Source organism: Papio anubis, unplaced genomic scaffold, assembly GCF_008728515.1.
Source record: "Papio anubis isolate 15944 unplaced genomic scaffold, Panubis1.0 scaffold101, whole genome shotgun sequence".
Taxonomy (NCBI): Eukaryota; Metazoa; Chordata; class Mammalia; order Primates; family Cercopithecidae; genus Papio; species Papio anubis.
The window spans coordinates 1-26,333 of NW_022159226.1; the positions used below are offsets into that span (position 1 = coordinate 1).

Here is a 26,333-nt window from a genome sequence, read left to right on the forward strand (position 1 = left end):
ATAAGTATGATTAATAAATGAATTCATTTTTAACTGCTACTTGTATTTTTTATTTTCTCAGTCAAAAAGTAATTAATAGCAAGGGTATAATAATGTCATATAAGGGGTATAATAATGTCATATAAGTATGATTAATAAACGAATTCATTTTTAACTGCTACTTGTATTTTTTATTTTCTCAGTCAAAAAGTAATTAACAGCAGGGGTATAATAATGTCATATAAGGGGTTGTAAATTTCTTTAAAAAGGTAACTTATTGCAAAGTAAATTTTAGTTTCAGAAAAGCAATGACATGAAAAATGATTTCTGCTTCAGAATTCAAAAAGAAAATATAAAAAAGTTGATCCTGTCAGGGCACAGTGGTTCACACCCATTATCCCAAACTCCTGGGCTCCTAGGCTGGAAGATCACTTGAGGTCAGAAGTTTGGGACCAGCCTGGGCAACATACAGACCCCCGATCGCTACCAAAAAAAAAAAAAGACATCAGTAGTCTCAGCTACCCAGGAAGCTGAGGCAGAAGGATCACTTGAGCCCAGGAGTTTGAGATAACAGTAAGCAATGATGGCTCCACTGTACTCCAGCCTGGCTGACAGAGCGAGACCCTGTCAATCAATCAATCAATATTAAAAAACTGATCTCTTCCTTTACTTTTAAAAATATAAGTATTCATCACTTAATAGCAACTTACACAATAGAACTCTGAATTTAACTTCTTGAACTTCCTAAACTGACGTGCTGGGAATGTATCCTGAGAAATCATGTTCCTTCAACATCTGGAAATTTTATACTACTATCTTATTTCCAACACTTTATTTTTTCATTCTGAGTTCCCAAAAGGATATTCCTTGACCAAGAATGTTTCCATGAACAAAAACTAAAAGCTTTTGAAAGCAATCTCTGCTGCTTGTATTTCAATTTTTAGAAATTATACGAGGAGGCAGCAAAGACTTCACTGAAGAAATTGGGCTAATGGAATCTAGGGAAAGCATCAACTCCTTGATGAGGTACTCGTAAGATATGTCTAAGATGTACCTCTTCTATCAGCTAAAAAGTGCTAACTTAGAAACATGTTCCTTCTTCCCATTAGCTTTGACAATAAGGCTTCAACTGTAAAATAGCCTTTTAAGTTAAAAAGTTAACTAAAATTAAATCTTAATTCTCTTGTGAGTCTAAGCCTTCATTTCTTTTTCTTTCTTTTTTTTTTTTTTTTACTTAGTCAAAAGGCTGGTACTGAATAACTGGTTTCACATATTTATCTTTCATTTTCTTCAGTCCTAGGAGACCCTTATTCATATAAAAGTAAAGCATCTCTTAAATAATAAACTGCTATTCCTACTAAAAATTCACAGATTAAAAACAATAAAGTTGAAGGGATCTAATGAATCACAAATGTTCTTTTCCATAATGTCTCCTGCTAACTTTTGAATATAGCTTTTGGGGTTTTTTTTTTTTGAGACAGGGTATCACTCTGTCACCTAGGCTGGAGTGCAGTGGTGCTACCTCAGCTCACTGCAGTCTTGACCTCCTGGGCTCAACTGATCTTCCCACCTCAGCCTCCCAAGTAGCTGGAGCTACAGGCATGCACTAACATGCCCAGTTAATTTTTGTATTTTTGTTAGAGATGGGGTTTCACCATGTTGCCCAGACTGGTCTCAAACTCCTGGGCTCAAGCGACTAGCCTGCCTTGACCTCCCAAAGTGCTGGGATTATAGGTGTGCGCCACTGCACCTGGCCAATTGAAATATCTTGAAATGAATTAGCCATTCAACACAGCTAGCACAAGATCCACACTAACCACTTATGAAGGCTGGTGTCACCATGCAATTTTTATCCCTAAATTAATTTGTAAATATTTCTGCCTTATGTTATGTAAAACTCTCTAAAGGGAACATGAAAATGATTATCAATCACACCACGATTAAGAATGAGGAATAAACAACACAAAGAAAATTATTTTAAGAATTACATACCCTTTACCATTTCACAATAGGAACAGTATGTTTTATAGCAAATTCGGCATTAACAGTCAATCAACCCAAGTAGCAACTTACTTATACTAATATAAGTAATATCAAATTTAAAAGCCAATCAAGACCAGACACTTACTTTTGGGACCACTGATCCTCTGTTACTGTTTCTGTTTCGATGACTGGACAATGGGAAGACCTGTCCAAGCTGACTTGGACGCTCAGTGCATTCTGTGGTGATAGCATTTACAGTATTTGCAGCTTGAAAGGTGTTGGAGTAAGGTGTAGGAAAAGGATGATAGAAACCCATAACCTGGGCACATGGTGCTGGCATCAGCTGATAATATGTATACTCTGTAGAAACAGGTGGCTGAGCAGATATAATGGGGTAGGCAAAGTATGGTCCAGTAGGGTTTGGATTGGGTTGCTGCCATCGTATATCATTGTTATATAAAGGAAACTGTCTGTAAAACCAAATCAAAGAAGAACAAATCTACTGACAAGTCTAAAAAATCCACTAAAGCAAAATCTCTTATACTAATAGAAGACAAAACAGTACAGAACAGTGGCTTTGTGATAATTTTGGGAAAGCAGACAAAACTATCATCATCTTATACATTTTTTTGCTACAGAGATCATTATGTACATGTAGTAACAATGTAAACAACAGTATAAACGAACCCAACCTGATGGTTTTACAGTATTCCACGTACCAGTATAGTTTGTAACTCTGCCTTCAACTTCCTCAAGATATTTCTGCCTAAAAGTTAAACACCTGGCTACTGGATCTACCAACAATGGCAGTCCAAAGTTCCCATTCAAGGTAAACAACTGTGACAGCCTTCTGTAAAGAACAGAGTAAAGTGACCATTGTGTAAGGTGACCGTTACATAGGGTGATTTAATTCCTCCACCTCTCATTCTTCAGCTCAATCCCAGAGCCTACTCCTCCTCCTCTCATACTCCCCTAATCACTTGGCCAAGTCCAGCTCTTTTCCTGGCTCCCCTCCTGGCAATAGAAGCAGGCTCTGGGTCCAAGGGAAAGAAGAGAAGAGGCAAATCTGTTCACGGACATCTTCAGCGGTGGAGCTGCTTCTAGTGTAGTTCATATAAAACACTAGCAAAATTCTTCCTATCCCAGCAGCCCCCCACCAAATCAATACAGGGTCCTAGGGAGTAGGGAGCTGAAGCATAGAGCTTTTCCTCATTACTCCCATGACAAAGCAAAACAGTAAAATGTTCACGGCCGTATTCCTAAAAATATTTTTAAAATAATCTGTTGGCTGGTTTACTCATGAATTCACAAAGATCATTTGGTAAACCAAGAAAATCAATTAAGTTTATCATACTGTATATGTGGCCATTTTTTCAAACAGAAAAATAGTATTATTAAATTTAGTTTCATGAATCAGTTTGCACATTATCCAATATAGGCAAAGATATTTAATATAATACTAACTTCAGTTGAAAATGATTCCTTAGTTCCTACTATTTGTCTAACCCTCAAGACTCTTTATTAAGAGTCTCAGAATATTAACTTGAACACTTAATATCTGAGTAGTTGAAGGGCCTTATATACCATACATCCACAATTTCTCAAAGAATGTGCACTGACACACTAGTGTGCAACAATGGTTTAGAGATGGGGTAGAAATATTGATTGCCTCAGCCCTCAGGAATGACAGAGCCTATAGCCAGTCACCAGCTGTCTCATCCATGTATAGTCCTAGACAAACAAAATTTTCTGTGTGACATAACTTGAAAAAGGCTGAAAGTACTTTTATACAGCAATAAAATAAACTCTACCAATGAAGTGCTCATCACTCAGACAGTGTAAGCAGGGTTAGAATGGCTATCATGACTATCATGACTATCATAAGTAACACCCTAACCACTAAGTTACACATGACCTAATTGCGGGCAATTTTGCTAAATCATCCTGTAACTATAGCACAGACATAAATTTAAACTAAAATCTGAGTCTAGAAATATTAATATATACTAACCACGACAGCTTCAAAGTTAAGGACTATTGCTTGGTATTTTCTTTTACACCAGAGACTGTCTTGGTAGCTATGAGATTAGATGTTTAATCTCAAAAAAAAAAAAAAAGAAAGGTTTTGTTCACCTCTGAATATTTTATTTCTCCCTTTGAGCTGACTTACTTCAAATAAATATCAATGACTTACTGAAGGAGACATAGCCTAAGAATTCAATTTTCCCTTAGAAAAAATAAGAAACTAATCCATATTAACAATTTCCAAATTTCAGTATCATTTTATTTATTCCTCTTAATAGAGAAATGATTAAAGTCTAAAAGTTACAAAAGAAAAATATTAAGTGCACTTTGTCAGCTTTTATAGCCACCCCCACGAAAAAGAAAATAAAAATAAACAAATTACCTATTAGACTGGTTTTCCTGCACAAATGGGTAACAGGTAATCAGGTAGCTGGGAATTGGAGTTGGTTCTACACCAGAAACACTTCCGTTATCATTTGGGAGAGCCATCGGGATCATAAATGTATCAGGACTCTTCTTCTGGGGAATAAATGGCTCTACCTCAGCTGACAGCTTGACATTCTTCAAAGAGAAAGTAGAATACATTAACAACAAGCGAGCAAGCAACTTCCTACAAATTCACAATTTAACAACAGAAGAGTCAGTCCTTATAAACAGTAATTAGGTCTCTTCTCAGCATTCATAAAACATCCAAAAGGAAGAGCAATGTCAATTTTAAAATAACTGAATAATGATCAAGTTATTTAGACAAAGCCACCAAATAAGGAAAATAAATCAAATGTTACATTTCAATGTAATTAAAGCTGTTAAAACAATCAAGAAAATACAGAAGTCATACATCAGGGTCTAAAAATAAAGTTGGTAGTAAGAGATGTAGCTCTTCAGACAATGTGTTTTTAACTCATTTTGTTGGGGGAAAAATTGAACAAAATTATGAAGGATAATTAATACTCTATATTTGTTTCAATAGTCTTAAAAGTTGACTATTTCTGTCCATTTCTGGAAATTAGATCGGTATCATTAAAAGAAAAGAAAATGTCTAAGATGAAAAAATACTTAACATTAAGAAGAAAATATCTGCACAGTTACACTGGGGAAAAGATGAGGACTTCAGTTTCCCAGTACACATCTGAGTAAACTAAAGTAATCCAAGATATGTAATCCATTTTAGTTTACTTTGTATCTTTTCTTATAAGAAATCTATACAGCTTTAAAAGACATTAAAAAAACAAAACAAAACCCTGTAGTATTTAGAGATGCACACATGGGCGACAAAACTGTAAAGTAAATAAAATCCAGGGACTTATTCTTAGCAAAGAGAGTTGTGATTAAGAGGCATCTGGAGAGCTTCCAGGGTGCCTGGCAAAGTTTTATATCCTAACCAGGATAAAATTTACAAGGTGTTTGTCCTGTAACAATTCATCAAGCTGTACACTGGTTTTATGCAGTTTCTATATGTTATAGTTAACAACAAATTTAACATTTTAAATTATTTTTTGAAATCCTTAAGTACATTCTGTAAAAAATCATATAAATATAACATCAAATGATATGAACATGTTTTAATGAAACCAGTAAGTGAAATGCAAGTTAATGTTTTTAACTACTCTAAAAAATTACCTTAAAAGCCACGGCCCTAGCCAGAACTCTTCCCCAACAAACCCACTAGGGTGATAGTTATTAGAAGCTCCCATCAAAGCATAGTTTTAAGAATAAATTTCATGCTTCTCACAAAAGCAGTTAGTAAGGAATCCAAGTAAAAAATCTGAAGATGAGATATGCTCATTTGTTTCAGAAAAATTAAGTTCTCTAAAAAGTTCGCTGTAAACACTCATAAATGCTTGTTAAAAGGGATGGGGTGGGGATGGTAAAATCTGAACTGTACAGCAGTATTAATTCAGTATTCTTCCTCCCCACCTGATTTGAGGTTTACATTTGTACAATTAACCAAATCAGAAGTAGATATGCTATAATAATAATATAAATAGTAGTGAATTGAAGTTGGTTTCTTAAAGATTAACATAAGAGGCAAAAACATCTTCAAACTCTAATGATACAAGCTAGTAATTTTCACTCTGTGATATTCATTAGAACCCAAACTCACTTATATAGGACATAATATATCAAAACAATAAATATTTCCCCAATTAGGAAAAAGAAAAGCCAACTTACAGCAATAATATAAAGATAATGGAAGCTTGCTTTATACAGTTCACACATATATGCCGAAGAAAAGAAACTGAAATCACGTTTTAACTGCACTAAAAATATAATTTTTAGGATTTTTTTTTAAGGGTCTCACTCTGCCATGGGGTGGGGATAGGGGTAGGGTGCAGTGGTATGATCATGGCTCATTGCAGCCTCAATCTCCTGGACTCAAGTGATCCTCCTGCCTCAGCCTCCCAAATAGTTAGGACTACAGGTGCACATTACAACACCCAGCAAACTTTTTAATGTAGAGATGGGGATTTGCCATGTTTCCCAGGCTGTTCTTGAACTCCTGGGCTCAAGTGATCCTCCCACCTCGGCCTCCCAAAGTGCTGGGATTATACGCATGAGCCTGGTCAGGATTTCTTTTAAAAACGAAAAAGTCCTTTACGACATATGAGAACTCACTGAGCAGTTTTATAAATCTGAGCTAGTAGACTTTCAGGGTTTTTTTCCAGCACGGTATATGGGTACATCAAATTATCAGTCTTAACCACACTAATATAATTATAAATAAATAATTTTAAAATAACACTTTTCCTGACCTCTCCCCCAGAAAAATATCAACTCATAAATTACCTTGGTAGCAATAAATTCAAATTCTTGCTCAGGTCGAAAGTTGCAAAAAATGTTTACACCCCACTTCATTTGTACTTTATAAAAGGTTTTATAAACTTAGGCAACCTACTGTTTAAAAGGTATTCTGTATAATTCAAAACTAATGTCTGTACATACATACAGTATGTGCCTTTAAATATTAAAGCTTGTATTGGCTTATATTCTAAGTGCAATTCTAGATATCAGAGCTCAACAATAAAACTCACAAACACTAAAATGATCCTTTGTTTTTAGCACAAAAAAAAAAAAAGAGAGAAAGAGAGAGAAGCTGCTATAGTCAACAGCTGCACAAACAGAAGATGTCACTAGTAGGAACAGACTGGCAAACTTTCTCCTATAGCTACAACTCTGTATGGTTTCAAAAGCTGTTTATTGTGACTTTGGTGCCTTCAGTAATATACATCAAAATGCAGCATCTGCTGTTCTCAGGACTGAAAAGGAGTGTTAAGATCCCAAACTATTCTTAAAAGTCCACATACTAAAGCCCATATAAATAACATGTTAAATAAATAACAAATTCTGGCAGTATTTTAATTATATTAGTATAGAAATCAAAGAAAAATGCCTTGCATAGTGAACAACAAAATGTATGAAAAAACTAGACTGGATACATTATAGAACGTTATTCCTCAGTTTGAATTTCTGTTTTGTCTCTCTACTTTCGCCAAGATCTATTTTTTAGGAGTAAGAACGTTCATAGCAGGGAGTTGTCTTCACAAAGGAAATAAATATGGAATAAATGTTAACCACACTTAACAAAGTCTAATCATTCTTGTATTATTTGCTTCACAAAAAAGCACGACTATCTACATAGTAAAACTATCATCTTTCAGAACTTATTTCAGAATTTTCCCAATTAATGAAAAAAATCATAGTCCCAGAATCATCTTTGTAAAAATATTTAAGCAGTTTCATGTTCATTTTTAATTTTGTGTATATTAACGTAAATGTCTACAAACAAAATGCCTTTGATATAAATAATCTAGAAAGTTCAAGATTCTGTCAGAGCATGAAACAAAAATATTATTTAAAAGAGTTTATTAGACAAATGTATTCAGATCATTAAGAGCCTACATAATTCAACAAATGTGCATTTAGCATACATTCCGGAAAGAGTGCTGTGCTGGACTGGGTTAGGGAAAATGGGCAAACATTACCACAAAGCACACGTCGGCAGAGAATGTACACTAAATTCCTCAGAGATGGAACCTCCAGATGAATGCAAATAATTTTCCCAGATTAAGCAATAAAAAACTGACACCCACTTAAAATCAAAACAGAAGTTGGAACATAACGAGACACTCTCCCACAGTGAAACTCCAGAGTATGTACCACACACCCACAGAAAAAATATGACCATGGAAACCCTCCATATTCTTTCTATGTTAAAGTAAAAATAGGATATCTCAAACTTTAAGATATTTTATATCTCATGGCAAAAGATAAAATAAATGTCCTCTGAAGCGAAAAATGATTAATGTTTAAGAGATAACTACTAGCTGTGCTGTTTTTTGATTAAAATGCCAAAACAAAACACAGTACTTATACGTGTAAGTTTTACAGGCTCCAGACAATAATGAGGAAGAAAAATCAAAGAATTTAACTTAGATTCTGCCCATACTGGGCAGAATGTTTTGCAACCCATATTTTCCTTTTTAAAAAACAGACCAAATCTAATGTTTTTTAAATCTGATGGTTACTTTTTTTTAAAAAACAGCTTTCTAGATTTAATATTAGTTTCTGAATTATCTATTACTTTGTTTTTATTATTTTCTCTTCTGATTTGATGGAGTTTCCCCTCTAACTTCTTGCCTTGGATGCTTAATTTTCATTCTCCTTGTAAACTGTTTAACAATGAAGGCATTTATGACTATGCATTTGCCTCAGAGTATAGCTTCAGCCACATTCCATAGGTTTTTTGTTTGTTTGTTTTAGAGATGGGGTCACACTATGTTGTCCAGGCTGGAGTACGGTGGCAATTCACAGGTGTGATCTCACTACTGATCAGCACCAGAGTTTCTACATGCTTCATTTCTGACCTGGGCCAGTAAACCCTTCCTTAGGCAACCTGGAGTTTCCCCACTCCAGGGAGGTCATCATATTGATGCTGAACTTAGTGCAGACACCTGATCCACATAGCACACTACAGTCCAGAACACCTAGCTAGGGTCAAGCGATGCTCCTGCCTTAGCCTCCTTAGCAGTTGGGACTACAGGTGTATACCACCATGCTGGGCCCCATAGGTTTTTCATATGTGGTATTTTATTATTAACACATTTTTAATAACCTGTCATTCTATTTTTTATTCCTTTTTGACCTAAGAGCTTGAAAATGTCTTTTTGGCCAGGAGCAGTGGCTCACGCCTGTAATCCCACCACTTTGGGAGGCTGAGGCGGGTGGATCACCTGAGGTTAGAAATTCAAGACCAGGCTGGCCAACATGGTGAAACCCCATCTCTACTAAAAATACAAAAATTAGCTGGGTGTGGTGGTGCACACCTGTAATCCCAGCTTTGGAAGGCTGAAGCAGGAGAATTGCTTGAACCGGGGAAGCGAGGTTGTAGTGAGCTGAGAAACTGCCACTGCACTCCAGCCTGGGTGACAGAGTGAGACTCCGTCTCAAAAAGAAAAAACAGAAAATGCTTTTTTAAATTTCCAAATGGTATTTTCCCTGAATGTATATATTAACACTTTCTTTTTATTATGAACATATTATTTTTTAAATCTGATAAGACAGGTCATTTACTTATATCCTTACGTAAGGGCCAACTATACGTATTACTGAATAACAAACATTTTAAAATAACTTATTTAGAATACATTTCATTTGGAGTACTGACATTATTTAAAGTTTATACATTATTTAAAGGAAACAATGAAAAGCTAGACAATTTTGTATCCTTTACAAAAGCTTTACAATTTTGTCAAAAGCATGTTGCATGAAATCATATGTATTCGCTAGTTTTTCCAAAAATTAAAGACATTAATAACCAGTAATTTTATAAACTCTTTTAAAAGAACTATCTAATGCTAATGTACTAAAAATTAAGCCACCATTTAATTTATTTGTGATAACAGAAAAGAGACTGTTAACCTCAAGTGTCCTGTCACTTCTAAGCCCATTATTTATTTTTTAAAATCTCAATAAATTTCCTAAAAATAGAAACAGTAAGCCTTTATAAACAAAACGAACTCCGTGACTTATTCTTCACATCTCATAATGCAAGCTTTTTTTTTTTTTCTTTTTTTAAGGGGAAAAAATGCATTATATACGAAGCAACACATCTTCTGAGAACATTTAACTCTGGCAGTTAAAATTAAGCTAGCTATTTTGATTAAATACAGAAAATACCCTATAAAAAGTGCTGAAAGAGGATACTCCTGAGATTTTCTTCTAGTTATAAAATTCTTTCAAATAATCATTATTGCAATTAAGATTATCCATCTAGCACCATATTCCCGGTAATTTACTTTTTACAATCTTGATCAGCACACATACAATTTACCTTTTCTATAAAAAGATTTTATATATTTAAAAAAGGTAATTCACAAGAACAAGAACATGAATGCCTTCAGGCAAAAAGAAAGTTTATTTTCTTTTTTAGTTACACTTGTAAAGTACACAAGGATTTAATTAGGTTAAGATAAAATACAGAAAGTCTATATTAAGTACTACTTTTTAAAAATCAAACTTCTATGAATTGCTAACTACTACAATACTATAATGAGTAAGTTTTAATGCTGTAGGCATTCAGGGAAATTCTGGGTATGTCAACACTGGTCAAAAGGGAAAAAAAATTCTGTGAGGAAAAATGGAAATCGGCACATATTACTATACTTTCCAATGACTTTTATCTACCTAAATTCACTTCAATAGTGGAAATACAAAAGTATAATCCAAATATCCTGGAAAAGCCATTACATGACTCTATGGTATAATCAAGAATTCCACAAAATTGAGAAATCTCAGTTCCCAATCTACTATTAAGTTAATGGTTCTTAGCCGTCCTTTGAGAATATGATGAAAATAATGGATTCCTGCCCTAGAAAAAGACATATAATGAAGCATACTCCTTCCAGGTCATTCATGGACCCCTGAATTAACTTCCTATCGCATAAACGAGGTGAAAACATCACTTTTCTATATCTATTTTCTGAGTGTATAGGGGAGTGGAGGATTTTCAAATTATTCTTTCATTTAGTGTTAGGTTGGGGAAGAGGGAAGAGGTATTGGAAGAAAAAAAAGTCAACAGAAAACCTTCTTCCATGTTTTTTTCCTAGTTCTTAAATTTCTACAAGGTTTTAATAGGTCGTGGACTTTGGAAAGGTGTGGGATGAAAGAGGAAAAGTCTCTCTAGTTTAAATAATTTGCTCACAGCACTTGCTGCTAGGATAATCACAAACAGCTATGCTAAAAATTACCATCTAAATAGTTAATTATATTTCCTCTAGGATGAAAGGAACTCTTAAGTATACATAAGGTAGCATTACTGGTTTTAGTCCTGGCATCCTAGTGAAGGAACAAAATGTTGAACCCTTTCATTAGTAACACACATACAAGGAAATGATTCAAGGAAAATTCGTATTCATTTGACAGGCTTTGAAATCTCAGGTATTTTTGATAGATACCTTCAAAAATGTTTTTAAATCAAACTAGATATAGGCTGTATACAGAATACTTCTGGGTCACATAAACGCCTATGTGTATTTGCCAAGAGGCCTTATATCAATTTCTCTTTGGTAATTCCATGTATCGTTTTACAAAACTCATTTGTGTCTTCAGAGTTATATTCACATAAAGCTTTTTAAAAAAAAAAAAAATAAGCCTTGTGTAAAAACAAGTATACACAACTAGGAAGCTGTGCTTTGCCTGCTAAGAGTCCAATTTCAAAATAAAAACCGGCTACAACTACATATAGACACATACAGGAATTTGGGAAATCTTATCTCATTAATTCAGGTGCTAGTTATCCATCTGTAAAATTAAAAGGCAGAAATTACTAGCCTCTCTTCTTCCGTCATCTAGTCATCAATGGGCAAGGCCTTCGAAGAAGGGAATAGAGTGAATAAACTTGGGCTTCAAATTAAGTCGTTTCGCAGAGATCTTAAGAGTGGAAAATAATCCCAGCACTTTGGGAGGCCGAGACGGGCGGATCACGAGGTCAGGAGATCGAGACCATCCTGGCTAACACGGTGAAACCCCAGAGCGAGACTCCGTCTCAAAAAAAAAAAAAAAAAGAGTGGAAAATACTGGCGGAAAACTATTGTTTTCGATTACTTTTAACACTGTTATTATCCCTGCCTGCTAGCACCTACTAGCATGGATAATCAGGAATTTGATGCAATTAAAAACAAAACAGAACACTGATGGGACTACTTTGCGAATATGAAAACGGGTTCGAAAATAAGCTTATGCTTTACACTCTTAAAATAGAAACTAGCTTAAAAAAAAACCCACTAATTACCATTCTTTGCAAAATAACTGGATAAAAGGACAAGGGGAAATCGTAGTATCGTTTCTTAAAAGAAACACCTCCGTAAAACCACTGCAAAAACAATGCTTCGCTCCATTGAACATAGATCTAAAAGGCCCGTGACTTCCCTTCATCTGTAATTACCACACATTCTCTTATAGTCTTTCTGGGTGAGAAGCCTTCAAACGCCTTTCCACCTTGAAAACACATTCCAGAGCTGAAGGGAATGGGGGAAGTGGGGAGACTGCTGGAAGTTATAAGCCCTCCTCCCAGGAGAGCAGGGACAACTTGGAGCCTTCTGACCCCTGCACCAAGCCGGGGAGAAGCGGCAACGGCGAGCCCTCCATCAGGGAAGTAATCAGGGTTGGAAAAGCCCCCAAGTCCCAGGCAGCAGCTGGAACAATGAAGGAGAGCCGGGAGCTGCCAGGATCCCAGGTAAGGGGGTCTGCGACCGCAGGACCGGCCCTCGGTCCCCACGTTCGGAGACCTGGGCCTGGCCTGAAAGGAAGCGGCGACCCCAACCCCCGGCTCGGCGGGCCCAGCCCAAACCCGCGTACCTGCTCTGTAGGGGCTCGGTCCATGGTGGCTGCAGCCGCAACAGGCCCGCGCTAGTCGGTGTAAATAGCGCCTTGGGCCGCTTTCTCCATGGCCCCCCGCTCGGGTCCAGACTGGGTTCCGGACCTCCGCCCCTATCTGGCTAGCCGCGACACCGATTCGGCTACGCCACTGGCCGAGGAGGCGGCTCCAGCTCCGGGAGATGGAGGAGGCGGTGGCAGCTTCGGGGAGGGATCATCTGGGACGGAAGCCGAGGAGGGCCCGAATGGGCGGGAGGCGTAGTTAGAAATGGAGGCGCACGGAAGGGAAAGGAGTGGGGAGGAGGCAGAGAGGGGCAGTGGGCGGAGTGACAGCAAATGGCCCCAGCAAGGGTAGCAGGAACCCGGCCTGGCCTAGAGGCTGAAGCCAGGTGGAGGCGCCCAGGAGCAGGTGCCCCGAACCACACGCCACCCCTGCGACTGTTAAAGGAGAAGTGTCAGAAGACCACCTGGGACCCAGGTCACACGGGCCCTCAAAGACCTCTTCAGGATCTGAAACCACCTCTTAAGAGATGTTGGAAAAGCTTTCATCTGCCCACCGTACATCTGCTCCTTCCTTATGTTACGCAAATAAAGGGAGTCATGACTATAAAGGAATGAGAATATTCTGAAAATAATGGAGTCTTGCCCTAGAAAAATGCATATGTAAAACGCATACACAGAATGATTGGAAGAAAGGGCTCCTCACAAATATTTGTTGATTAGTTAATTCGTTGTCCAGGTTCATGCCCACCTCTAGGCTCACATCCAGGCTGACCTCGCCCATCTCGGAACTCCTAATTTTATGCAGGATCTGTATAACACCACCCAACAGGTAATTATTTTATCTTCAGATCCTTAGCTCCTTAAGGGCAGACACTGTCTTGAAACTGGGCACTACCGTTAGCATGGCAAATACCTTCTGGGCATCTCCTCAGACACACCTTCCAACACCCACACCCTCCGTGAAGACTCAGCCAACCGCGGATAGAAATATTTTGGGGAAAAAAGAAATAACAAGTACAATAATAAAATACAAGTAATACAGTTTAACAACTGCTTATACAGCATTTACATTGTATTATGCATTATAAGTAATCTAGAGATGACTTAAAGTATATAGGAGGATGTGCATGGATTATATGCAAATACTACACCATTTTATATAAGGATCTTTAGCACGCATGGATTTTGGTATCAGCAGGGATCCTGGAGCCAATATCCCCCTGGGATGTTTAGGGACAACTATATAAGCTAAATTACACTTCAGTGAAGGAAGAGAGTTCAGGTGGCTGCTGTTTGGGGCACTGGTGTGGAGATCCACAGCTAGGAATGAGAAAGAGATTTAAGAAATTCGCTTTGTCATGCTTCAGGAGACATCAGTAAAGACTAATTGCCTTTTCAATTAGTCTAGGTTATTAGTCTGGTTATTAGATTCCAATATGAGGCTTGTTATGTGAAGGTCCCTTGCTGTACTTATGTTGACACAGGTTGGGTATCTCTAATTGGAAACTGTGAAATCCCAAACCCTCCTGAATCCCAAATATTCCAAAATTAGAAACTTTTTGAGCACAGACATGACATTTAAGGGTAATGTTCATTGGAACATTTTAGATTTTGGACTTCCAGATTAGAGATGCTCAATCAGTAAGTATAGTGTAAGTCTTCCGAAATCCCAAATCTGAAACGCTTATGGTTTCAAGTATGTTAGATAAGGGACATTCAACCTGTATTATATATTGGCCTGCTGAAAGGAACTATATTGTGTCAGCAAGACTTATATCAAGGCTGGCAATAGAAACAGCTTGAAAGGAGAAACATTCATATTTACACATTTATATTTAGATTTAAATATATTTATTTAATTTTAGTAACTTTTCTACCTCCTCAAATTTAATATAAATGCATGTGTATTTGAATTGCAAATGTACGTAACATTTGTACATATATGTGCAATTAAAGTAACGTTAGGTCCCTAGTGCCTATCACACACCTAGTTGGGATTCAGTGAATGCTGAATGAATTTAGGGTTGGTTGCTCAGAAAAATTAAGTTATTTATAAGGAGTAGTTATGTAAACTAACAGATGACCATTTTTCTTCACAATTGAAAGATAAAATAACTCTGAATTTTCAGATTGTCTTCCTACTGCTGGTCTATAGCCATAATATACCCTCATCTGAGTAAAAAGATAATAGCAATACACTCATAAAAATACTATAGTACTTTTGCTTTTCTTCCTTCTTCTGAGGAATGATCTGAGGAAATTTAAGCAGGATTCCCAAGGATCTTTCCACATTGTCGGATTTTTTATGACTGTAAAATCGTTTTCATTGAGAATCTTCTACATACAAGACATTCGTTAAGGGAGGCTGAGGCAGGAGAATGGCGTAAACCCGGGAGGCGGAGCTTGCAGTGAGCTGAGATCCGGCCACTGCACTCCAGCCTGGGCGACAGAGCGAGACTCCCTCTCAAAAAAAAAAAAAAAAATTATAAGAACAAAATCATAAGAATTATAAGAACAGAAATGTCATAATGCCCTTCTCATTTAACATAATCTTTAAAAAGATGGCAATAGCTAGTAGATAAAAAAATTAAAATCTGTGAAAAAAGGAAGGCATTTTAAAAATACTACATTTTACAGATGATATAAATGAATGCAAATTATTTTATTCACCAATAAATATTTAATGTGCGAGGTACTATGCTAAATACTAGAGATAGAGCAGTTTATGAGACACCGTGAGGGCTGAGACCATGTTTGTCTTGTGGGCAAGACATGCATAGGACAAATCGTTATAAGTGAGATGAGTGTCATGAAAAAGGAAGTACAATAGGTGTTACCATGGTAAGGGATGGAAGGTCAAGGAAGGCGTATTTGAATAAATAGCATCCACAGAAAGACCTGAAGGGTGAGTAGGAGTTATGATTAGTAAAGGAGAAGAAGCAGGAAAATTGTTTCAAGAAGAGGAAATGGCAAATGTTAGCATTCTGAGGAAAGAGAAAATTCAGCCTTTAGTACTCACACAAGCTCATCCCTTGAGATGAGGGTTCAGAATGTGAGGGATAATCCAATAGATGAAGGCCTCTGAGAAGCTTGGAGGGGATAGAATACAAATACCAGGGGGAAGAAATAGACCTTTGATGGGAGTAGGGGCATGTTATCTACTGTTAACAGAGGAAAGGAAGAAAAGATTGATATGGCTACAGATTATATACATTTATAAGTTTCGTGCCGAAAGTTGAGGGAATGCCTAATGGCTTCTGTTGTCTCAGTGATGCAGGAGGCAAGGTTACCTGCTGACAATAAACAGAAGTGGAGTTGTGATGACTAGGCACTCGTCAAAATTCAGCAAACATATAGTTAAGATAGGTACATGTCATTATATGTACATTTTATCTCAAAAGAAAAAAATATAACCAAATATTGAATTCTAGCTTTAACAAATGCGTACACCTATGTAATTCAAATCTCTATCAAAACATAGAGTGTCACCATTACCTCCAGTGACATTTAAAACTTCTCTACTTATATCAAATGCTTGTCTTAGACATTGTTGTTATTCTTACTACCTATACCAAAGCCTAGCATGCAGCAGGTGCTCAATAAATATTTATTGAATAAATGAACTGTAATATGATATTAAATCAGGATTCTTTCATCCAGGGTTAGGGTTTTGTTAGGCATGTGCGTTTTATTGAAGGAGCAGGATTCATTAGGGTGCAAGTAGAATTATTATTTATTGTCCTGTACCTTCAAATTACCTGAAGACTATTTCTTTTTCTGCCTTGGATGAAATCTCATGAAGGTCACACACACTTTATTCCATGTCAAAACTTCTCCTTTTCCCCAGCTCAGTCCTGCTTCAGGCTGGAAGCCTGCGGTGAAGGACGTGGCTTGGTCCACTTCAGTTTTGTTTTCTATGTTTTATGTCTCCACCTATTCTACCTTAAACACTCTCTGATTAGGCTTTTAGATTTCTCCAGGTTTGAACTCTGAGCGGGAGGGTGGCAGAGCTTCTCAGATGTTTAATTACTACTTTCCTGCATGTTTACATGCAGCAAAGTCATCTCAGAGAGTCACTTATGACCCTAGCCCTCAGCCCTTGGACTTCTGAGGGTTTAAATCTCAACTTGATCACTTTGGGGAATAGCAAGGCAGCCTTATTTGCTGGATTCCCTTTTAAAATGGCTTCAGGCAGAATTCCTGGGATCCCATCAATCCCTGGAATCATTTTGCTACCCTTGATTTATCATATAACTATCCATCCCTCTCTGCCTTTATCCAGCTTTAATTCTTCTTATTTTTGGTGCATGTCAAAGTAGATTGCAGACTTCAGTACACTTTGCCCTGGGAAAAATTCATATAGACACAGTAGGCAAAAATGCAGCTTGTTCTCACTGTTTCTCTCGGATCCTTTCATTCTACCACACTCCAGGCAACATGTATCAAGTTCTCCAAGTGTTTCCCAGAAAGCTTCTCTCACATAGCTTAAGGTAAGCGGAAGCATCTCCTTTTACCCATGGGAGGTGTGGGTATGTATAAGGTATACAAAACAGTACCCTTCCTGAGTCACTGTCTTAGTCTGTTTTCATGCTGCTGATAAAGACATACCCAAGACTGGGCAATTTACAAAAGGAAGAGGTTTAATGGACTTACAGTTCCACCTGGCTGCAGAGGCCTCAAAATCACGGTGGAAGGTGAAAGGCACACCTCACATGGTGGCAGATAAGAGAACAGAATGAGACCCAAGTGAAAGGGGTTTCCCCTTATAAAACTATCAGATCTCATGAGACTTATTCACTACCATGAGAACGGTATGAGGGAAACTGCCCCATAATTGAATTATCTCCCACTGGGTCCCTCCCACAACACGAGGGAATTATGGGAGCTACAATTCAAGATAAGATTTGGGTGGGAACACAGCCAAACCATATCATTCTGCCCCAGCCTCTCCCAAATCTCACGTCCTCACATTTCAAAACCAATCATGCCTTCCCAACAGTCCCCCAAAGTCTTAACTCATTTCAGCATTAACTCAAAAGTCCACAGTCCAAAGTCTCTTTTGAGACAAGGCAAGTCTCTTCTGCCTATGATCCTGTAAAATCAAAAGCAACTTAGTTACTCCCTAGACATAATGGGGGTACAGGCATTGGGTAAATATACCCATTCCAAATGGGAGAAATTGGCCAAAACAAAGGGGCTACAGGCCCCATGCAAGCCTGAAATACAGCAGGGCAGTCAAATCTTGGAGCTCCAAAATGATCTCCTTTGACTCTATGTCTCACATCTAGGTCATGCTGATGGAAGAGGTGGGTTCCCATGGTCTTAGGCAACTCTTCCCCTGTGGCTTTGCAGGGTACAGCCTTCCTCCCAGCTGCTTTCATGGGCTGGTGTTGTGTCTGTGACTTTTCCAGGTGCAGAGTGCAAGCTGTCAGTGGATCTACCATTCAGGGTCTGGAGGATGGTGGCACTCTTCTCATAGCTCCACTAGGCAGTACCCCAGTGGGGACTCTGTGTGGGGGTGCCCACCCCACAGTTCCCTTCCACACTGCCCTAGCAGTGGTTCTCCATGAGCAGCCCCACCCCCTGCAGCAAACTTCTGCCTGGACATCCAGGCATTGCCATACAACCTCTGAAATCTAGGCGGAGGTTCCCAAACCTCAATTTTTGACACCTATGCACCCACAGGCTCAATACCGCATGGAAGCTGCCAAATCTTGGGGCTCACACCCTCTGAAGCCACAGCTCAAGTTGTACCTTGGTCCCTTTTAGCCACAGCTGGAGCGGCTGGGATGCAGGGCACAAAGTCCCTAGGAGGAAGAAATGGACTGCATTAGATGGTTGACCACTGAAGAGGTGATATCTGATGTGAGATTTGAGAAATACAAAAAGATAGGGGAAAGACAAGCAAAGGCCCCAGGAGGGGAAACTCTAAAATTGTGGAAACATGCCGGGCGCGGTGGCTCACGCCTGTAATCCCAGCGCTTTGGGAGGCTGAGGCGGGCGGATCACGAGGTCAGGAGATCGAGACCATCCTGGCTAACACAGTGAAACCCCATCTCTACTAAAAATACAAAAAATTAGCTGGGCGTGGTGGTGCGTGCCTGTAATCCCAGCTACTCGGGAGGCTGAGGCAGGAGAATGGCGTGAACCCGGGAGGCGGAGCTTGCAGTGAGCCGAGATCGCGCCACTGCACTCCAGCCTGGGCGACAAAGCGAGACTCCTTCAAAAAAAAAAAAAAAAAAAATTGTGGAAACAGAAAGGAGAGACCAGTGTAAATAGTGAATGGCAGGAGGGAGACAGTAGTATGGACAATAGATAGAATGGAAGTCTAGATCAGGCCAGATTTTGTACTAATTTGCTAGCTATGGTAAAGAATTTGAATTTAAATTTAAGTCAAAAAGCCATTGGGAGAATTTTAAAGAAGTGCACTGAATTCACATTTTGTCTGAATGTGAATAGCGAAATGTTAAAATTAATATTTCTGGAATATAAAAACATATCTAAATGACTATTGAAAAATTGGATTATTACAATTTTATTATTAAAAGGTTTAGTAGTGTTCAAAGAGAAACTTTAGACAAGTTCAATTTAAGAATTTAATTAAGCAAAAAATGATTTGCCAATTGAGCAGGTCCCCAGAACCAGAATAGGCTCAGGGAGACTCTGGGGCTGATACATGATCCAATCATATTTACAGAAAGTGAGGTACAGAAAATGGAAGTGGGGTACAGAAACAGTTTGAGTGGTTATAGCTTGGTACTTGTCTTATTTGAATATGGTTTGAACAGTTGGCCACCTATGATTGGCTGAAACTACATGATTAGTACAAGAGTAAGTTACAGTCTGTTTACACATCCTGTTAGGTGACAGTTTACTATATGTGTAAGGAGGCAGCTTTAACTTAACAATTCACCCTTTTGGTCACCATCTCAGTATAGAGGGTGACCAAAACTTTAGGCATTAATGTCAAGGGTTAGAGCAGAGAGGACTTCCTTATTAGAATCTCCTGTTTTCAGGAGAAAAAAAAAACAACACTGATCTGTTTTGGGATCGATCTGCTTCCATAATGTTTCACTTTGATTATGCAGCATTTAGCATGAGTGACTCCATGTTGGTTTGGTTTGGTGTGCTGGGGCCTACTGCAGGAGCTCTGTCTAGAGCAATGGCTTCCTATAATTTTGAATAATAATCCCACCCTTTTGCTCAAGTTCTTACCTAAGTGAGTGTAGCCAAGATTTAGGGTTTAGCACTTCCAGTTGCCATCATTTTGGATTTCTAGTCACAGCACGTCATTCATAGGTGACGGTGTCTTCATGACCACTCATTTCTTTGAGTTTTTGTCATTCCAATAAAAGGGAGATCATTTGACTTTCTACAGATGGCTATATGCAAGCATTTAAAATTTTGGAGAAAATACAGTGCACCAGGGATACTACTCTTACAATTATCAGAAGGATGATACCAAGAGTTGGGAGTATGCTCCCTAGCCAGGGTCCTTATGAAATAAGCCAACTAAAATCAAATAGATCTAAGAATAAGCCTGATAAAGAATCTTGTTTTAACCAACCAGCCCATTTGTTAATCCCCTGCAAGTGAGTCTTTATAAAACCTGATGTATTCATACAACAAGAAGTGTCAGTAACCGCACAGATCCTTCCCTGTTCAGTCGAAAATAATCTAGAATAATTCAGTCATCTAGCACAACTTTAGCAAGAGAATTTTTAAATTCTGTTGTGCAACCATAGCCTTTGCAGTAAAATCTTCTATAAAGTCTGTCACAAAGCACACATTTCTAATCATTGTCTGATTTATATTTACCCCATGCCACAGAAAAGAAGACCTAACAATGACGCCCATCCAGAAAGGTGAAGTCCTCCCGGCAATGTTCTCTTTAACCTATGATACATGTTAAGAAGAGTGGACCAAGGTTCTGTTTTTAACTGGTGGCGGAACAACAAAGGTACCGTTAAAATTCCTAGTCCAGCTGACCACAGTGGCTCATGCTTGTAATCCCAGCACTTTGGGAGGCCAAGGCATGAGGACTGTTTGAGCCAAGTAGTTCAAGATCAACCTGGGCAACATAGTGAGATCTCAATTCTACAAAAAAACAAATAAATGAAAAATATTTAAAAAAATAGCCAGGTGTACTTATGCGTGCCTATAGTCCCAGCTACTCAGGAGGCTGAGGTGGGAGGATTGCTTGAGCCTGGGAGGTCAAGGCTGCAGTGAGCTATGATTGCACCACTCCACTACAGCCTGGATGACAGAGTGAGACCCCGTCTCAAAAAAAAAAAAAAATTCCCTAACACACATTGGCCCCTCATCTTCTATTTCTTAAGGCAGGGGTTCCCAACCGCTGTACCATGAACTTGTACCAGCTAAGGACCTGTTAGAAACTGGGTCACACAGCAGGAAGTGAGTAGTGGGTGAGCAAGCATTACCACCTGAGCTCCGCCTCCTATCAGGTCAGTAGCAGCATTAGATTCTTATAGGAATGAGAACTGCACTGTGAACTGTGCATGTGAAGGATCTAGGTTGCACACTCCTTATGAGAACTGAATGCCCAGTAATCTGGGGTGGAACAGTTTCATTCCAAAACCATCACCCCTACCACCCAACACCCCCAGTCCATGGAAAAATTGTCTTCCACGAAACCAGTCCCTGGTGCCAAAAAGGTTGGGGACTACTGCATTAAAGCATAAGGTTTCCTCTGTGTAAAGTTAGCCATAAAATCCTCCACACATAAAAGTATACCCTATGGGTACACCCAAAGCACCTTTTCCAGTTCTATTGTTCATAGAGGCATAAGCAAGAAGATGTAAGCGTCACATGATGGCAGGGCCTTGATCCATGATCTTGAGAAAGTTCTTCATGTCTAGGATTCTGTGTGCTTCTGGGGAGAAAATTCCCAGTTAGCTTTACCTTAAGGTATACAGTAGCAGTCCCAACCTTTTTGGCACCAGGGACTGGTTTTGTGGAAGACAATTTTTCCATGAACCTGGGGGTGGAGGATGGTATTGGGATGATTCAAGCGCATTACATTTATTGTGTACTTTGTTTCTGTTATTATTACAGTGTAATATATAATGAAATAATTATACAACTCACCATAACATAGAATCAGTGGGAGCCTTGAGCTTGTTTCCCTGCAACTAAACCAGGGGTCCCCAACCCCAGGCTGTGGACTGGTACCAGTCTGTGGCCTGTTAGGAACCAGGCTGCACAGCAGGAGGTGAGCAGCAGACAAGCAAGCATTACCACCTAAGCCCTACCTCCTGTCAGATCAGTAACAGCACCAGATTCTCCTGGGAAAGTGAACCTTATTGCCTATGAGAGGGATCTAGGTTGTTGTTCCTTATGAAAATCTAATGCCTGTTGATCCCAGGTGGAACAGTTTCGTCTCAAAGCCATCCTCCTCCTCCTCTCCTCCCCCGTTCATGGAAAAATTGTCTTCCATGAAACCAGTCCCTGATGCCCAAAAGGTTGGGGACCATTGAACTAGACAGTCCCATCTGGGGGTGATGGGAGATAGTAACAGATCATCAGGCATTAGATTCTCATAAGGAGTGTGCAGCCTAGATCCCTCGTGTGCACAGTTCACAATAGGGTTCACACTCCTGTGAGAACCTAATGCTGCTGCTGATCTGACAGGAGGTGGAGCTCAAGCGGTAATGCCAGAGATGGGGAGCGGCTATAAATATAGATGAAGCTTCACTTGCTTGCCCACTGCTCACCTCCTGCTGTACAGCCTGGTTCCTAACAGGCCATGGACCAGTACCTGTTAGGGGGACTCCTGGTATGCAGTCCTAAGAGTCTGGAAGGATGGTTTAGAGTTATGAGGCTATGGATTCAAGGTTTGCGGTCCCAAAGTTTTGCTGCAGTGTGGGTGGCAAGGGCAGTCTTTCTCTTCACTTCCAAAAGACCCAATATCTCGGTTCTATATCATCAATGGTTTAATTATCCTGAGTCAATGGGTCATTAAAATTTCCTTTGCCTGACTAAAATACACTTTGGCATAATGCATTAAAGCCTTACAGCAATTAGTCATATCAGAGTATAGGAGTGGAAGAGATATAATGTTCTACTATTAGGGGGATAGGCCTTCCAGTGACTGTTTCAAAAGGGCTCAACTTATGTTTTCCTCTGGAAGTGGATCTGATTGCCCTCAATCTTCAATACTTTGGACCAAGGCAATCCAGTCGATTCATTTAGCTTTGCCTAATGTTATAATACCTTATATAACTGTTCTACAACCTGTCCAGTGAAACAAGTACCTCCATCACTGGAGATTTCTTCAGAATTCCCCATGAGGGAAACACATTTTAAAATAACCTTTTAGCTACTGTTACAGCGTTGGTCTTTTTGCATGGGAAAGCTTCTATGTAATCAGAAAACGTGTGTAGAAAATGGCAATTGAATGAAATGCCCCCATAAATGTTCAAATGGCTCATCATGTAGCAGAAATGTACCTGAAATTTTGATATTTTCCCTTAATTACAAATTTGACAAACTAAACATTGATCATAAGCCATTTTAGCAATTTAAAATAGTCACCACACACACACACACACACACACACACATAAAATTTGAATCATTTTATCTCTTTCCTAATGAGTCATAGGGTATACAGCTCTTAATAATGGAAGCTATAAGGACTCAGGAAGGGCCAGGCAGCCATCCAGGCTCTCCATGAGTTCACACTTAACATTGGATTTTTATCATTCTTAAATAGCAATTTTGTTGCACAGCACTGTTTGTTAAATCTGTTATAGGTAATTTGCCTTGGGCCATGGAGTTCATTTAAGTTGAATTTCTTAAGAATTTCAGTTCTGGCTCATTTTGCATAACATTTGGCAACATTTTTTCTTGATATTCAATCAATTCTTGTCCTGCTTGGGTTAGCAGTTTTATGAATCAGTCAGTTTCTTCATGAGGGTTCTAGGAATTCTTACCCAATCCAAATGATATGATCCTAAAGTTATCAGAACCCTGTATTCAAGAATGCTTCTCAGGGTCCTTTCTATCCTTTCCACGAGCCTCCTTGAAGGCGCAATACTCTAGGATTTTACTTGCTTATAAATAGCTTTTGGAAAATACACCAGAATTAAGCAATTAACTGGAAGCAAGACTTAAAATGGTCGTGGTTAAAGACACGATTGACAAGGAAATTTGGTTATTTCTGTGACCTATAATTATTAAACATACTAACTGTAACTATGACTGATAACATATACCAAGACACATCAGAATTTTAGGAGTCTCATACAATTTCAGAACATATATTAATAACATATCCTTAAAAATATAACATGAAGAAGGTTAAACATCATTTCTTATTTGGCAGTAGTCAAACTTCAGAAGCTTGAAATAATGCAGGAACAATTTCTTAGCATTACTAGTGTTCCTACAGTCATGATACTGCACATTGCAATTTTAAATATTAAAGTCCACTATTAACCAAAGTCAGATGAGGAACAAGATTATTTTTGGCTAGCTCTGCTAGTGTAGGGTACTTCTGATAGTGATGTCATCGTCTGTTATTAAGCTTCCCTTCCTTTCTAATAGAAACTAAGTTTTATCCTCTCTTCTACTGCTGGACTTGAAGATTTGGCCAATGGACATGATTCCATTTCATTGAAGCCCACTAGAAACTGAAGTTTGTGCTGTGCTTGAAGAAGATGCTTTGTGGATATTTTCAGATGCACACCTAAGATTGTTATTCTCATTTAAAATTTTAATTTCTAATATGTGTTTATTTTTGCATGCCTTTCATTATCAAGTTGTATGTATATTGGTGGTTCAAAAGGATGTAATTTTCTTTCTAAATTTATGTAGCCCATCTTTTGTATAATCGTATTAATTTTCAATTATTTTCTTATCTAACTACTTGAAAGTTCTACATTTTTGCATAAAATTAACAATTTTCACAATTACCATTATTACTGAAGTTTATATTAAACCATTAATAGAATTCCAACATGAGGAAATACATCCAAAATGCTTACCCATATTTGAAAGTACATATTCATATATTAACACTAACTCTGACTAACATACTTTGTTCTTATAATTTACATAGTTCTGCTGATTAGATATAATGGTTACCCAGTGAGATCACCTGATGGGGAGGCCATACCAAGTTTAGACTTGCCAGAAGGTGAAATAGAAATTTGACAATATGACCTTCCAAAAGCCAAAGCTGAAGGTGAAACTAAAAAGCAAACTTTGGCCAAATACTGAGGCCAGGACACAGCTGAACTGGAGTATATATCTCTCATTATTTGCAGGAGAGTAACATGATCTTATGGCAAGAGGGTGGTTAGGGTGACAGAACAGACCATGGAATCAAACCTGAGTAAAGATAGTATGAATCAAAATTACTAGAGATAGTATCTTTATATTTTCAGCATATAAGATGAATCCACCAAAATTCCTATAAACTAGTGGCAAACTGATAAGAAAAAAGATTCCATTGATAGTATAAGTGTTCTGATGGAAAGAGCACTACTAGACTAAGACTTGGTAACGTGGGTTTAAATTTTATCTAGACCCATTTCAGGCCATGTGCCCTCAAAAGTCAGTTATGCTTCTCTGGGCCTCAGTTTCCTCATCTGCACAATGCACGGGGTTGTTCAGGGGTTCAAGTTGAGGAAAAAAATGTGAGAACACATTGCAAGCCCTAGAGAAGTGGCTCTCAATCTGTGGCACTTTTAAAGCTAGAATGCTCAGTCCCTTCTTAGACCGATGAAGTCAGAATCTCTGGAACAGATAATCTCCCAATCAGCCATAGTCAGCCATAACATTTTAAGTCAGATCATGTCACTCCTCTCTTCCAAGGAGCTCCAATGGAGCTTCCTATCTCAGAGTAAAAGCCCAAGTCCTTAGAGTGGCCATTGAAGTCCCTGTGATCAAGCCCCTACTATGCCCCTGACCTTAATTCCTATTCCTCACTCACTTGGCTGTTCACTTGCTCACTCCTTGCTGTTCCCTTGTCATTCTAACCACACTCTCATCTTGAGATCCCTTGGCCTTGCTGCTTCCACTGGCAGGAACTCTCTTCCCCCAGTTAACCCACGTGGCTCAAGCCCTCACTTTAGGCCTTTTCTTAAATGTGACCTTGGAGTGAGGTCTTTCCTGACCATCTTCTTTAAAGCAGCGTGCAATACAGAGTGATACAATGGACTATGGAGACTCAGAAGGAGGAAGGTGGAAGAGGGGATGAGGGATTTAAAAAACTACATATTGGGTAAATTATACGCTACTTGGGTGATGTGTGCACTAAAATCTCAGGCTCCATCACTCTATAATTCATCTATGTAACCAAAAACTACTTGTACCCCCCAAAGCTATTGAAATTTTTTAAAAAAAACAAAGAAAAAAAAAAAAAAAAAAAACAGCATGCAAACACACACACTCCCTCTCCTTTCCATAGCACTTAACATCATCTAAAATGTTGTATATTTGTCT

General features: G+C 38.5%; 1 protein-coding gene and 1 long non-coding RNA gene across 3 annotated transcripts; one reads left to right on the forward strand and one right to left on the reverse strand.

Moving 5' to 3' along the window:
• Positions 1-1,195: 1,195 nt before the first annotated feature.
• LOC116272411 (selenocysteine insertion sequence-binding protein 2-like) lies at positions 1,196-13,126 on the reverse strand. The gene is made up of 3 exons (XM_031661145.1): positions 12,844-13,126; positions 4,370-4,548; positions 1,196-2,432 (listed from the first exon to the last, which is right to left on the reverse strand). The coding sequence occupies exons 1-3, from the start codon at positions 12,865-12,867 to the stop codon at positions 2,090-2,092; spliced, it is 546 nt and encodes a 181-aa protein (XP_031517005.1). The 5' UTR covers positions 12,868-13,126; the 3' UTR covers positions 1,196-2,089.
• Positions 13,127-13,274: 148 nt separating this feature from the next.
• On the forward strand, positions 13,275-26,216 carry LOC108586711. 2 transcript variants are annotated; one of them, XR_001904350.3, is made up of 4 exons: positions 13,275-13,693; positions 17,297-17,354; positions 20,695-20,824; positions 24,432-26,216. It is a non-coding gene; the product is annotated as an uncharacterized LOC108586711 (long non-coding RNA). The 2 variants fall into 2 exon arrangements; XR_001904348.3 differs by lacking the exon at positions 17,297-17,354.
• Positions 26,217-26,333: the final 117 nt, after the last annotated feature.

Bases quoted from the DNA above. Each gene is read 5' to 3' on its own strand.
- LOC116272411 (XM_031661145.1), bottom strand. From the start codon at position 12,867: ATGGACCGAGCCCCTACAGAGCAG. The intron at 4,549-12,843 runs GTACGCGGGTTT...TTCTCTTTGAAG, and splicing joins ACCGAGCCCCTACAGAGCAG to AATGTCAAGCTGTCAGCTGA. The intron at 2,433-4,369 runs GTAATTTGTTTA...TTGGTTTTACAG, and splicing joins CAGGAAAACCAGTCTAATAG to ACAGTTTCCTTTATATAACA.